The sequence below is a fragment of the Monodelphis domestica genome, chromosome 1, assembly GCF_027887165.1.
Source record: "Monodelphis domestica isolate mMonDom1 chromosome 1, mMonDom1.pri, whole genome shotgun sequence".
NCBI classification, from domain to species: domain Eukaryota; kingdom Metazoa; phylum Chordata; class Mammalia; order Didelphimorphia; family Didelphidae; genus Monodelphis; species Monodelphis domestica.
This window is the reverse complement of record NC_077227.1, coordinates 263,377,689-263,392,624: the sequence shown is the minus strand read 5'-3', so window position 1 is coordinate 263,392,624 and position 14,936 is coordinate 263,377,689. Positions and strand designations below refer to the sequence as shown.

The 14,936-nt window shown below is 35.9% G+C and overlaps 1 protein-coding gene across 9 annotated transcripts in view; it reads left to right on the top strand.

The window, feature by feature from the left end:
• TOGARAM1 (TOG array regulator of axonemal microtubules 1) overlaps positions 1-14,936 on the top strand; it is a 96,228-nt gene that overhangs the window by 36,115 nt on the left and 45,177 nt on the right. For all 9 annotated transcript variants that reach the window (XR_001623585.2, XM_056810774.1, XM_056810773.1 and 6 more), the window contains exons 2-4: positions 1,549-1,702; positions 12,286-12,420; positions 14,250-14,546. Coding sequence is in view for 8 of the 9 variants with exons in the window: in XM_056810774.1 (XP_056666752.1) it covers positions 1,549-1,702; positions 12,286-12,420; positions 14,250-14,546 (586 nt within the window). In the remaining variant the exon portion in view is untranslated. The remainder of the gene's footprint in view (positions 1-1,548; positions 1,703-12,285; positions 12,421-14,249; positions 14,547-14,936) is intronic.

Genomic DNA, 14,936 nt, shown 5'->3' with positions numbered 1-14,936 from the left:
TTGTATGATATGAGATCTTACTCTAAAACTAATTTGTGCTAGATTGCTTTCTACTTTTCCCAGTAAATTTGGAGAGATGATGAATATTTTTACCCTAGTAGTTCATCCTTACTTTTCATCAGTACCATAATATATGTTCATTTGTTTCTCTAGTCTATGTGCTTAATCTTATTCACAGATCAACTTTTCTGTGTCTAACCAGTACTAAATAGTTTTGATGATTATTGCTTTGTGGTATGGCTTGTGATCTAGTGCTGCTAGATCACCTTCCATTATTTCCCTTGATAGACTTAATCTCTTTCTCTTTTTTTCTTGATCTACAAAGTAATCCTTGGAATTCTGTATGGAACTAAATAAGAAAATAATTTAGTTAGTGTTGTTAACATTGACACTACCATGACATTTAATATCACTCCCATTATTTAAGTTGCCTTTATCCCTCTTACACATGTTATATAAATATGTGGTTGAAATGTTGAATGTTGTTGAAAACATTGAAATTTGCAGTTTGTTTTTCTTTTTTTAGTCAGTGTAGTTAATGCTTAATCTGTTTTGTGGATTTGCTGTTGGTGGTGTTGGTTTTGTTTTTCCAAAAACCAACACTTAGTTTTATTTTTCACTTAAGTGGATTTTTTGCTTTTAATGTTGTTGATTTCTTTTTTAATTTTAGAATTTCTATTTTGTTATTTATTTAGTTTTTAAAATATTATGGTTTTTTCCTTATTTTACCTGTGAAATTTATTGATCTGTTCTTTTTCTTATTGATGAAAGTATTAAGAGGTAGACATTTTCACCAGGGGATTGCTTTGGCCAAGTCCTCAAAATTGGTAGGTTAACTCACTGACCTCTCATTGATGTCATTATTTGAAATTTTCTGTTGTTTTTATGCTTTGTTCTTTTATTCACCAATTCTTTAGAACTAAAGGGAAATACTGCATATTAAAAAATGAAAAGGGTGGAGGAGATGTTACTGGCCATTGGCATGATGAAATCCTGTAGCAGGGATGGGAAATGAACATAAAAAGTGAGAGTTTCAGAACTGATTTAATCTTGCAAATTGATGAATTTCTAGAGATCTTGAAATTCAGGAGAGTGGTTGAATGGAAAAATAATGAATTCTCTGGGTGTGTTCTTCAAACTGAGGATCTTGCCAGAGTTTCCAGATATCCATTTCTCACCCTCTCCAACCAGAGGGACAGAGCAGAGCTGTTGAGAGGGTATTCAGAGTTGGTGTCTTCTTGTAGAATGATGGATTTCAGGAGATGATGATGTCCAGGAAAGTAGCCAGAGGGAAAATAGTGAAGTTTTGGACTGAATCCTACCCCCTACTATTATAGCTGTGTGATCTTGGACAAGTACTTCTCTCTAACCCTCCGTTTCCTATAGCACTTAACTCCCAAGGTTATTTTCAGATCAATTGAGGTAATGCATCTAGTATTTATTAAACTTGAAATGCTATATAAATGCTAGCTATCATTTACCATGTTATATCATGTTATAGTTAAGCTAAAGCTACCTTTACCTAACTTATTCTTCTGTTCTTTATAGTTCTCTGCATATGATTTCATCCCAGCTCCAAAATTAAGGTCCTCTCAAGGAATACCAGTCAGTGATGATTTATGTTTTAGCAGAAAAAGAGTGTCAAGGAATTTATTTCAGAATAGCTTGGATTTTAACCCAGAGCCGACTCATGTATATTCTGGTAAGTAACAATTGCAGATAGGGAGCATGCTTAAATAAGTGAAAGACTATTTTGTATTCTGAAATTGATTAATTCAATAAACATTTCTTTATATAACCTAAATATAAAAGGTTATGTCACACAAAATTTAGAAAGCATAAGTTATCTTTCATAACTGAGATAGAAGGAAATTAAATAAAATAAATCATAAAAGACACATTTAAGTATTTTATCTACCATATTTTTCCCCCTCAAACAAGATGAGTGCAGCTAAAATAAGAACAGCTCCTATTGATATAAAAGTTCAAAATCCACACAGAAAATAGACACATACATTAAGAAAAAGAGCGATTCTCTAGCATCTAAAATTATATTAGGAAAGTCACAAAATTTGATATCTTTTGACTCAATAATCCTCATTCTGAGAATATGCTACAGGGAAGTGAAAAATGGGAAGAAAGACCCTATAAATGCAACAGAACTCATAACAATAATTGTAGCACATATCTTAAAACAAAGGGGGTGCCCATCAGTTGTGATTGGTTGAACAAACTGTGGCTTACAAATGTAATCAAATATTATTTTGTACTGAGAAATAAGTATTTAATCCAATTTTTTTTAAAAGAGTTAAGCACTTATTGAGTAGTAGAAAGTGGGCATAAAAGGATAAAATCAAATATTTTCTGACTTCGGTAAAGGCTAGGAAGTTTTAGCAATACAAGATACTTGGTAACTATTTTAAAGAAGATATTTTCAAATAGGAGGTAAGATTGAAAGCCATATTGAAATAAGTAGAGAAGTGGAAAAGAAATGGAGGAAATGAGTATAGACAGTATTATCTAGAGTTTTACTTTGGGAGTAGGGAAAGATATTGGATGATAACTTGAAGGGATGGTAGGGCCAAGTGAAGGTTTTGTCAGAGGAAATAGGAGGGAATATGGGATTCAGACTACTCAGTTAGTAAAGGGACTGATCTTAAGGAGCTGAAGAGCCACCTGTCCATCAAAAACTGAAACAATGGTGGAGAGAATGAGAAATGATATTGATGGTGTTTGAGATGTAGAACTAGAGAACAAAGGAAGTTGATAATTGTTGACTACTTTCCCCAAGAAATTATGAAGCATGGTCATCCTCTGCTGAGATTCGTAGGAGGCTTTAGAAAAGGGAAAGTTCATAACATATCCTATGGATAAGATGATGATGAATCAGTCAATGCAAAATAAAAGAATTACTCTGCAGTAGTGAAGAATCCAGTTCAGGCTGTAACAGATTTGTAGCCAATCTCATCTGCTTCTATATGTGCTTTCTTTCAAGGTTGTAGTTTTGGCAGATTATAAGCAATCAAAGGGCAAGGGGAGGAGGCAGCTGGGTACCTCAGTGGATTGAGAGTCAGGCCTAGGGATGGGAGATCCTAGGTTCAAATCTGGCCTCAGACACTTCCCAGCTGTGTGACCCTGGGCAAGTCACTTGACCCCCATTGTCTAGCCCTTACCATTCTTCTGCCTTAGAGCAATACACAGTATTGACTCCAAGATGGAAGGTAAGGGTTTTATTTAAAAAGGGGGGGGGGGCAGGGGAAGAGGATTTGATGGTGAAGAATATTGTCATTGAACTGATTAATTACGTGCTTATGATGTAGCTTTGCTGCTTACTATACATGTGTGACTGTAGGAAAGTAACAGTCTTTAAAATGAAGGGAGGGAAAATAAAATAAGACATTGGCATCAAATTGCCAAAAATTATAATTATTAGGAGTCTGTGGGGAAACAGACATACCAGGGATAGAGGATATAATGCCAGGACTAAAGTCAGGAGGATCTTGATTCAAATGTGACCTCAAACACTTTCTAGCTATATGATCCTAGACAAGTCACTTGACTCCAGTTATCTTACCCTTGCCATTCTAAGACAGAAGATAAGAGTTTTGGAGGAAAAACAAAAACAAAAAACAGACACACTAATGCACTATTGATAGAGCTGTGAATTGATCCAACAATTCCGTAAAGCATTTTGGAAATATAATGGATACAGTGATTCCTCCATAACTTCAGAGACTGAAGATGAAACATGTTATCCACTGCTACAAAGAAACAATAGATTTAGGATGCAGAATAAGACACACAAACATATATATAGTAAATGAAAAAAAATTAGTTTGCTTCACTATGCATATTTCTTTTTTTCTTTTTTCTTTTTAAATTTTAAACATTATTTTATTTAGTCATTTCCAAACATTATTCACTGGAAACAAAGATCATTTTCTTTTCCTCCCTGCCCCCCCTCCCACCACCTTTCCCTCTCCCATAGCCAATGCACGATTCCACTGGTTATCACATGTGTTCTTGACTCGAACCCATTTCCCTTTTGTTGGTATTTGCATTAGAGTGTTCATTTAGAGTCTCTCCTCAGTCATATCCCCTCAACCCCTGTAGTCAAGCAGTTGCTTTTCATCAGTGTTTTTACTCCCACAGTTTATCCTCTGCTTGGGGATAGTATTTTTTAGATCCCTGCAGATTGTTCAGGAACATTGCATTGACCCTAATGGAGAAGTCCATTACCTTCGATTGTACCACAGTGTATCAGTCTCTGTGTACAGTGTTTTCCTGGTTCTGCTCCTCTCACTCTGCATCACTTCCTGGAGGTTGTTCCAGTCTCCATGGAATTCCTCCACTTTATTATTCCTTTTAGCACAATAGTATTCCATCACCAACATATACCACAATTTGTTCAGCCATTCCCCAATTGATGGGCATCCCCTCGTTTTCCAATTTTTGGCCACCACAAAGAGTGCAGCTATGAATATTCTTGTACAAGTCTTTTTCCTTATTATCTCTTTGGGGTATGAACCCAGCAGTGCTATGGCTGGGTCAAAGGGCAGACAGTCTTTTATTGCTCTTTGGGCATAGTTCCAAATTGCCCTCCAGAATGGTTGGATCAATTCACAACTCCACCAGCAATGCATTAATGTCCTCACTTTGCCACATCCCCTCCAGCATTCATTACTTTCCATAGCTGTTATGTTAGCTAATCTGCTAGGTGTGAGGTGATACCTCAGAGTTGTTTTGATTTGCATCTGTCTGATTATAAGAGATGTAGAACACTTTTTCATGTGCTTAATAGTTTTGATTTCTTTGGCTGAAAACTGCCTGTTCATGTCCCTTGCCCATTTATCAATTGGAGAATGGCTTGATTTTTTGTGCAATTGCTTTCGCTCTTTATAAATTTGAGTAATTAGACCTTCATCAGAGGTTTTTGTTATGAAGATTGTTTCCCAATTTGTTGTTTTCCTTCTGATTTTGGTTACATTGCTTTTGTTTGTACAAAAACTTTTTAATTTGATGTATTCCAGATTATTTATTTTGCATTTTGTAACTCTTTCTAAGTCTTGCTTGGTTTTGAAGTCTTTCCCTTCCCAAAGGTCTGACATGTATGCTATTCTGTGTTCGCCTAATTTTCTTATAGTTTCTTTATGTTCAAGTCATTCACCCATTTTGTATGTATCTTGGTGTAGGGTGTGAGGTGTTGATCTAAGCCTAATCTTTCCCACACTGTCCTCCAATTTTCCCAGCAGTTTTTATGAAATAGTGGATTTTTGTCCCAAAAGCTGGGATCTTTGGGTTTGTCATATACTGTCTTGCTGAGGTCGCTTGCCCCCAGTCTATTCCACTGATCCTCCTTTCTGTCTCTTAGCCAGTACCAGATTGTTTTGGTGACCGCTGCTTTATAATATAGTCTGAGATCTGGGACTGCAAGGCCCCCTTCCTTTGTATTTTTTTCCCATTATTTCCCTGGATATCCTTGATCTTTTGTTCTTCCAAATGAACTTTGTTATGGTTTTTTCTAAATCAGTAAAAAAAAATTTTTGGAAGTTCCAATGGGTATGGCATGCCATGGGTATGGCACTAAATAGATAGATGAGTTTGGGTAGGATGGTCATTTTTATTATATTGGCTCGTCCTACCCATGAGCAGTTAATGTTTTTCCAATTGTTCAAGTCTAGTTTTAGTTGTGTGGAAAGTGTTTTGTAGTTGTGTTCATATAGTTCTTGTGTTTGTCTCGGGAGATAGATTCCCAAGTATTTTATTTTGTCTAAGGTAATTTTGAATGGGATTTCTCTTTCTAGTTCTTGCTGCTGAGCTGTGTTGGAATTATATAGAAATGCTGATGACTTATGTGGGTTTATTTTGTATCCTGCAACTTTGCTAAAGTTGTTGATTATTTCGATTAACTTTTTGGTTGAATCTCTAGGATTCTTTAAGTAGACCATCATATCATCTGCAAAGAGTGATAATTTGGTCTCCTCCTTGCCTATTTTAATGCCTTCAATTTCTTTTTCTTCTCTAATTGCTACTGCTAGTGTTTCTAATACAATGTCAAATAATAGAGGTGATAATGGGCATCCTTGTTTCACTCCTGATCTTAATGGGAATGAATTTAGTTTATCCCCATTGCAGATGATATTAGTTGATGGTTTTAGATATATACTGTTTATTATTTTTAGGAACAACCCTTCTATTCCTATGCTTTCTAGTGTTCTCAATAGGAATGGGTGTTGTATTTTATCAAAGGCTTTTTCTGCGTCTATTGAGATAATCATGTGATTCTTGTTGGTTTGTTTGTTGATGTGGTCAATTATGTGGATGGTTTTCCTAATATTGAACCAGCCCTGCATCCCTGGTATAAATCCTACTTGATCATGGTGGATGACCCTTCTGATCACTTGCTGGAGTCTTTTTGCTAGTATCCTATATAAGATTTTTGCATCTATATTCATTAGGGAGATGGGCCTATAGTTTTCTTTCTCTGTTTTTGGCCTGCCTGGCTTTGGAATTAGTACCATGTTTGTGTCATAAAAGGAGTTTGGTAGAACTCCCTCTTTGCTTATTATGTCAAATAGTTTGTATAGTATTGGAGAACAGCTGTTCTTTGAATGTTTGATAGAATTCACTGGTGAATACATCAGGCCCTGGGGATTTTTTCTTAGGAAGTTCTTTGATGGCCTGACTATGCCTATTTCTTAAAAGGAATTTATTTTTCTTTCTTAGTTTTTCTTGCTAGTACCTTCCCCTACTGATTATTTCCAGTTTATCCTGAATACATCTTGTTTGTACATAGTTGTTTACACATTGTCTATCCCATGGGAATGTGAGCCCCTTGAGAGTAGGAATTGGCTTGCCTTTGTATTCTTAGTGCATAGTACAGTGCCTGGCACATAGTAGGTGTTTAATAAATGTTTAGTAATTGACTAAATTTTCTTTCTTTTTTAGTAGGTGGGAAGGGGGAGGCAGAAAAAATCGATTTCTCTTAAATAGATTTTTTAAAAATTAAGAAATAGGAAGATGTCATATATGAGAGATCACTATTTTAGTTTTCCTTAACTGTTTTTCTTTATCACAAAGAATCTCTCACAGAGTAGAAGTAATCTCTAAATGTTTATAATGTAAAAACATAATATATCATAAAAATTTAGGAGGAAAAAGCCAAATGAGAGAGTATAAAGGGATGACTAGTGGAGAGAGCCTGTGTGTTTCATCTGTACCCATGTAACATTTAGAGGTAGGAAACAAACAACAGTAGATTAGTTATGTCTCTTGTGTAGGATTTACAGAACATTGGCAAGTATTGTATAAGAGAAGCAAATGTGAATGGGTTGTGATTTACATCCAAATGGACCTTCTCTCTGTTTCTCATACATATCTCCATTTCTTTGCTCTAACCATGTATAGAGTGTATTCTTTCCTCACTTTTGCCATATTGAATCCTTTAATTTCTTCATGATGCAGCTCAAGCACCCCCTTCTATCTATCCAAATCAGAGAAATACAATGTGATAATTAAAAATTCTGAGGCTGGGTTCCAGGTAAGAAAATCAATTTATTGATCATGCTAGCCAATAAAACCAATAAATTAATTGGTTGGTGATGTCTTTGTTATCAAAGACAAAATTAGCCTCATGTCACTAAATATAATTTTGGAAGCTCATTATTCTTTTCTGTAGAAATTCCAAAACATCTATAATTAATAAATAGCTAATGAAAAAGTAGCCCAGCATTCTCTCCACCCCTCCATAATTCCTTGATTAATGGTGAAAAAAACATATGCTGGGTCCTAGGATTCCAGTGTCAAAAGGAGTCCATACCCAGTTAAGAGTGACATTGTGAATTCATTCCAGTGTAGGACTCAAGGACTCTGTCCTGCTGCCTGCAGATACCCTTGTCCTAAACTCAATCTCACTTTTCAATCACCCTAAAATACAAGATGCTCTAGGGTAGAGGGATGTGAAAAGCATTCTTTGAGTATGTTATGAACAAGGGAATAAGGAAAGAGGTTTGAAGAATAAACCTGAGCCTTCATTGAAATAAACTTCTCACCAATAATACTTTTCCTTGTGTTTTATGTCTTATATTTTATATATACAGTCCATCTTCAGTGCTACCTTTGTCTTTGTGCCATTTTTTGGGATTCCCCATTAAGAACTTGGCTCCCCATTTCCTCAGCCTTCATGTATTCTCATGATAACACTTGCTTTTTTTCTGTTCCCAATATACCCGACCATTGGTTCTCTTTCAAGTTAATATTTTTCCCCAGAGGATAATCTTTTATTGTCCCTCCATTGTTACTCCTTTAATATCTTTCTTTTGAACAAATGTTACCAATTTTTTTTGTCAAACTCTAGTTGTGATAAACTTTCTACTAAGCCTCAGTAGAAATTTTTATATGCCTCATGTGATAAATTTATTTTAATAGCTTAGGCCAGTGGTGGTGAACCTATGACATGGGTGCCAAAAAAGGCACACAGAGCCCCCTCTGTGGGCACACCTGCAGTCACCCACCAGAGTTCATTACTAGAAAGCCAGAGGAATTTAGGGCAGAGCTATTCCCTTCCCCCTCTCCACTGGCACCTGAAGACATTCACCCCCTCACCCCCCCCTATCTCTCCAGCAGTCAGTGAGAGCATTTCCTCCCTCCCCTCTCTGGGGTAGTGTAGGGGCATGGCACTCAGTCTCTGGGCAGAGCCCAGCTCTCCTCTCTAAAGGGTTTGTATTCACTGGCTTAGGCCATATTTTTCTCTTTTTTCCTGTGGTTCCCAAGAACCTTTTCTTAATATTATATGGTCTACCTGTTCCCTTTAGTATCTAGTTTAAAGTCACTAGGCCCTTTTCTCCCTTCATCTTCCTTTTCAGTTTGAAGATTCTTCATTAAATCAGCTGGGATTTGGGCAAATGCATTCTTCTCTTTTCATTAGATATAATTCATTCCAAGCCAAAAGATGTTTTTCTTGTATGTTGAGCCATCATCCAGAAATTTAAATCACATTCTCTTATCTTCTTTAACTTATAAGAAGTTCTGCACACCCTTCTCCCCCACCCCTCCACCAATGCTCTAAAAAAAAAAAATCTAGAAAGTACAACAGACTAAATCCTGACAAGAAAATCCAAAAAAAAAAAATCACAGTAAATAATTTTTCCAGTCCAAGTCAGATAGGAGGAGATACATAGAAAGTAAGTGCAGACATTGAGGATGGGGACTAATATGAAATAGTCCATAGGCAAAGTAAACCAGGGCTCAGTTAGAGGGTATGAACCAGAACAAGAAGGGGTCCTAGACCCATATTGGGATACTCTATCCGGGTGCACTACAATGGAGAGAGGTGTGAAATGATAGTTTTATAGTAAGATCATCAATTCCAGATCATAAATCCAGAATGGACTAATGAGGGGACTGAACGCTTCTTCTACTCATTCCCACCTCTCAGCAGAGAGAGGATTAGGTTCAGAAGCAAGCAACAGTGTGCCTCAGACCTCAGGAGCAGAATACACTATCACTTCCAGCCTCCAGCTCAGTTATAAGCCTTCTGAGGAATATTGAGGGCAGAAATTCCAGACGAAAGGAGAACCTGCAATTTTAGCACTTAAGCATCAGAACTTTAAAAATAATTTTCTTTTTAAAGCAGCAGCACTTTCCAGCTGGCCGAGTCTAATAGCAGTCTACTGTTGCTCAGGCCCAAACCCAGGTCAGGAACTTGTAGAACTTAGTTGGGAGTATGAAAGTGAGAGGACAATGATCAAACTTTGCCCTAGTTCAGACCATTTTGGGAGTGCTAGAGATTTTCTAGTTTCTGAAATCCCTGATCTTGTCCCTGAGGTCCTGGAAACTAGAGCTTTCCCTGAAATGCTGGAAAAACACAATATTCATTACTTCAGGAAAGCAACAACTTCCCAGACCTTCCCTCCAGAAGTGCCAGAGCTCAACCCTAACATCAAGTCCAAAGTCAGGAAATATCTAGAAAAATAAGCAAACAAAAATCCCACCATAAAAAGCTATTATGATAATTAGGATGCTTAAAACACAAACCTAGAAGAGAATGACTCCAAAATATCTATATGCAAACCCTCACAGGAAAAACATAACTTGGGCACAAATTCAAATAGAATTCCTGAAAGAAACATGAGATGTTTTTTTGTCAATGTAATAGTGCTAGATGAAACAATTGGTAAAGAAGTAAGACCTATGGAAGAAAGAATTGAAAAGGAAATTAATAGCTTGACACAAGATGTTCAAAACCATATCCAAGCATTAAACTTTGAAAATTAGAACAAAACAAATAGAAGCCAATGACTTCATGAGATGAAAAATCTTAAAACAAAGTCTGAAAAAAAAAGAAAATGGAAAATATTTTGATGCAAAAACAACTAACCTGGAACACAGTGGGAGGTGAGAGAGAGAAGGTCAGAGACAAAGTTTTAAGAATAATTAGACTACCCAAAAGACATGACCAAAAAAAACGATGTAGACATTCCATTTCAAGAGAAACTACCTAGATCTCTTAAAACTAGAAGGCAAAATGGAAATAGAAGAAATCAACTTGTCCTCTCCTGAAAGAAAACCCAAAATGAAAGTACCCAAAAACATTACAGCCAGTATTCAGGTAAAAAAAAAAAAGTATATATTTGAATTCTATTCATTTTTCCCATCAAATTGTCTCATCTAAAGACCTAACCTTCATTTAGTAATTAGAATTTTAACATCCTCATTGTTATTCATTTTTACTGCTCTGATTGCCAGAATGTTAAAGATGCTTTGTAGGTTTCTTCTGAGAGTACCATTCATTTTCTTGTGAATCACCAGAATTGAGTAACCATTCTCAGGTTTGTTGCAAAATGTTCTCTATTACAATCTTAATGTATGCCAGTATACTTCCCAGTTGATTACTGTCAAATGACTTAAACTATACCCTTCAGCCAACTGTTGCTTGTTGTTGTTTCTTTTTTCTAGATTCAATAACTGTTGATAACTTTGGATCTCTTTATCCTTTCACAAAGTTAGGGAAGCTTTTTCTTTTTCAGAAGATCCAGGTCCAACCTTGGATATATTGCAGAGTTCCAACTACCACCCAAGTTATTTTTGTCTGTTTTTGTCAAGGTTTCTATTTTCCACTTGATCTTACTCATTTTATTGCTTTGGATTTCCCTCTATTAGTCTCTTTTTCAGAAACTTTTAGTCTTAGAGATCTCAGAAGTCATCTAGGCCATCTCCTTCTTTTGTATAAATAAGGAAATGAAGATCCAGAGAGATTAGGTCACTTGCCTAAATTCCACAGGCATAGAGCCAGAGGTACATATCCAAAACTCTTACTATATAATGCTGCCTCTTGTTCTTTACATCCAGCCAGGAAACATTTCATCCTCCTAGCTAAGATAAAGAAATGCAAAATTACCTTATTCTATATCAAAGCCACAAATTTATAATTGCCGATATATAATTATTATCTTAATCTGTGGCAGAAATAAATTTAATACAATCTCTGTAGGTCAGTGAAGCTGTTCTCTCAGCCTCTAAAACTACTGAAATTGTGGTTCCCCTGATTTCTGCTTGCCATGTCATGTATTTTTTTTTAAACCTACATCTTCCACCTTAGAATTAATGTTAAGTATTGTCTCCAAGGCAGAGAGCATAAGGGCTTACGTCCTTTGGGTTAAGTGACTTGCCCATGGCTTCACAGCTAGGAAGTATCTGAAGCCAGATTTGAACCCATGATTTCCTGGATCTCTAGCTTGGTTCTCTATTGACTGAGCCATCTAGCTATCCTACAATACCATGTACTTAATACTGAGTGTTCTTGAATTACTCTTTTTTAGAGTATTCTGTTCATTATGTCACCTTGCCTCTAATGCTTATAAGAGAAGCTTAAAAAATGCTCCAGTGATGTAGGTATTTTATGAAGCTTATATGGTGAAAGATGAAAGATAGAAGAACCTCTTGGGTTAACTGTGGACTGTAATAGTGAGAGCTGCTTGGTGAGTGGAAATTGGAAGAACCAGGAAAAGCTACGTGTACCTAGACTTTCCTTTCGTGTGTGTATGTGTCTGTGTCTGTGTCTCTGTGTCTCTGTCTCTTTGGATGCATGTTCTTATCTGGATACTGCCTCAGATGCCTCCAATAATCATACCTTTTTTCCAAATACCTTCTTCCTTTTTCATCTGCCCGAGTTATGCACATCAATTCCCCACTATATACATGACTACATACTCTAACAACTTATTTAGGAAACAAAGTATGTTTCAAAAACATAATTTACATGTTTTTTTTTCCCTTCTTCAAAAGGTACTGCTGTGTCTCATCAAACAAACATTTCAGGAAAATGTGGACAATTAGACTTTTCACAGATGAGTGTGAAAAGTGGCAGTGTGGATTCTGATTTGCAATTTTTAGGAGCAAATAATAATCGTCAAGATAAAGGTATAAATACTTATTTGTTTTATATTCTGTATTACTGGAAGTATATTCAAGGATTACTTTTAGTTTACATATGATACATAGCCACAGAATCATAATATAAATAAAAGAAGCTTATTACATCAATAGAACTCTGAATTATTTTTAGAAATATGTTTACTTTCTTTTGTACTTGGAACTAGATACTTTTCTTAGGGGCAGTGATCTAAATGTGATATTGTTTTTTGTTTGAAATAGGTTCTATTTTAAATTATATTTCATCAAACAATCACAATACTGTTCAAGAAAAAGTGTTATAGTAGTACTTTTCCCAGATAGTCTTAACTTTTTAGTTAGTCAGTGCTTCATAACCCAGAAGTTAAACCCATCCCTCAATAAACACCTCTTTCCAATTTGTGCTATTCTGTTAGGTGAAACATGATGTATAGCCAGGTACAGTGGCAAATACCTGTAATCCCTGCTTCTAGGGAGACTAAAACCAGTAAATTGTTTGAACTTGGGAGTTCTGAGCTATAATAGGGCATAAACTGATCCAGAGTAGGGTCACCACCAGCCTGCCTTAAGAAGGATAAACTGGACTAGGCTGGAAGTAGAGCAGACAACACCTTCTGAATGAATCACCAATTGTATCAGACCTTTGAGTATCTGCTACATCTCTTGAGACCGTCTCAACAACAGCAAAAGAAAAAGTAAGTTTATGGATTATTGCCATTAGTAGTTTCAGCCCAGGTTTTGCTTTATTTGCAACATCTTGAAACACTTTAATTTCATTTATATAGTAGGATTGAAATTTCATGATTTATTTTAAGTCTTGGGGGATATGATTTAAAAATTTTGCTTATAAAAAAGTAATGCTCACTTGAAATAGATTTGATATGTTTATTCTGTGGCATATTGTCATGTTAACTTTTCCTTAAAGAGACACTATAACTATAGCTTTTATCCACATTAATCATAATTAAACAGTGCCTTGGGGTCAGCTCGGTAGCTCAGTGGATTAAGAGCAAGGCCTAGAAATGGGAGGTCCTAGGTTTAAATCTGGCCTCAGACATTTCCTAGCTGTGTGACCCTAGGCAAGTCACTTGACCCCCATTGCCTAGCCCTTACCACTCTTCTGGCAGAAGAGTGGTAAGGGCTAGGCAATACACAGTATTGGTTCCAAGACAGAAGGTAAGGGTGTAAAAAAAAAAAATTAAACCATGCCATCTTACTTGTTTAACTGCCAAATCCACCAAAATTGTGCCACAAGATATCTCTGATGATCTATATCTCTAACTACTAGGAAGGGAGAAGAACAGACCTGTTCCTGCTTAAGGATATCCCAGGGAAATTGACTTTATTTGGAGATCAGCCCAGATATTTGTAATTGACCCTGAGGAGTCCCATGTAGTTATTGGTTATCTAGGTCCTGATCACAACTCTCAGTGGGGCTTTGAAACTGCCATTCTTCAAAGATACTGTTGGCAAAAACTAGCCTTCCAAAGAGAAAGAGATAAATTGGAGAAATATTGGATCTACACAACTAAAAGTTTTAAGACAGTTCCAGGGTCTCTGAAAAGGTTCTTAGGGTATGCTTAACCAAAATGATTTTAGCTGTGACAAATGTATAGTCAGTTGCCAGGCATGCTTTTGAAGTCTTTTCAGCTTGGTAAGACCTTTCAAGGCTTGCACTCTGTAAACATAATCTTAGTTTGCCCCAGGTATTCAATGAGTCATTGAAAGAAGACAAAAGTGATAATTATAGAGAGATTATTAAAAAATTATAAAGGGGGAAGAATATATGTTTGAGTTAGCTAAGTATATGTAAATAACATTTTTTTCCTCTTACACAGTGTGTGCAAGCCTAAATTTTGGCAGTAAGACTCAACAAACTTTTGGTAGTCCTACAGAACATACTTTGTCATATCCTGGTCCCAGTACAAGCCAAGGAACTCTCATCCTTCCATCCTATCCACTCTCATCACCTCGAACCAGTCCAAAGCATTCATCCCCTCTTAATGGATCTCCAAAGAAGTCTCAAGATAGTTCTGTTAACTTCTCAAATTCCTGGCCTCTTAAGAGCTTTGAAGGGCTATCAAAGCCAACTCCACAGAAAAAGTTATTCAGTCAAAAATCAGTGGATGCTTCAGGTAAAAATTATGAAAAAAAAAATAATACTCCATGTATTGTCAACTTTGAATTGTCTTAGTATTCTAGGAAAAAGAAAACCTAATCAACATATTAATACTATAATATACAACTCACACAGACTCCAATCTTAGTTGTCATCTTAAAGTATTTATACTAATTTTTTTGAGGGGACCTTTTTATTTGTTGTATAAAATTTTATTTACAATTATTTGTAGAGCATCATCTTAAATAGCATATCAGTTGAATAGTCAAAATCATGAAAGCATTTTTAATGATCATTGTCAGCTCAATTATATCATTTTTTTAATATCCCACCCAATATCTTGAACAGTTTAATTTGCCAATTAACTCAAAAGCATTCCTCTAGAATGTTTTCCAATGTTCATTTT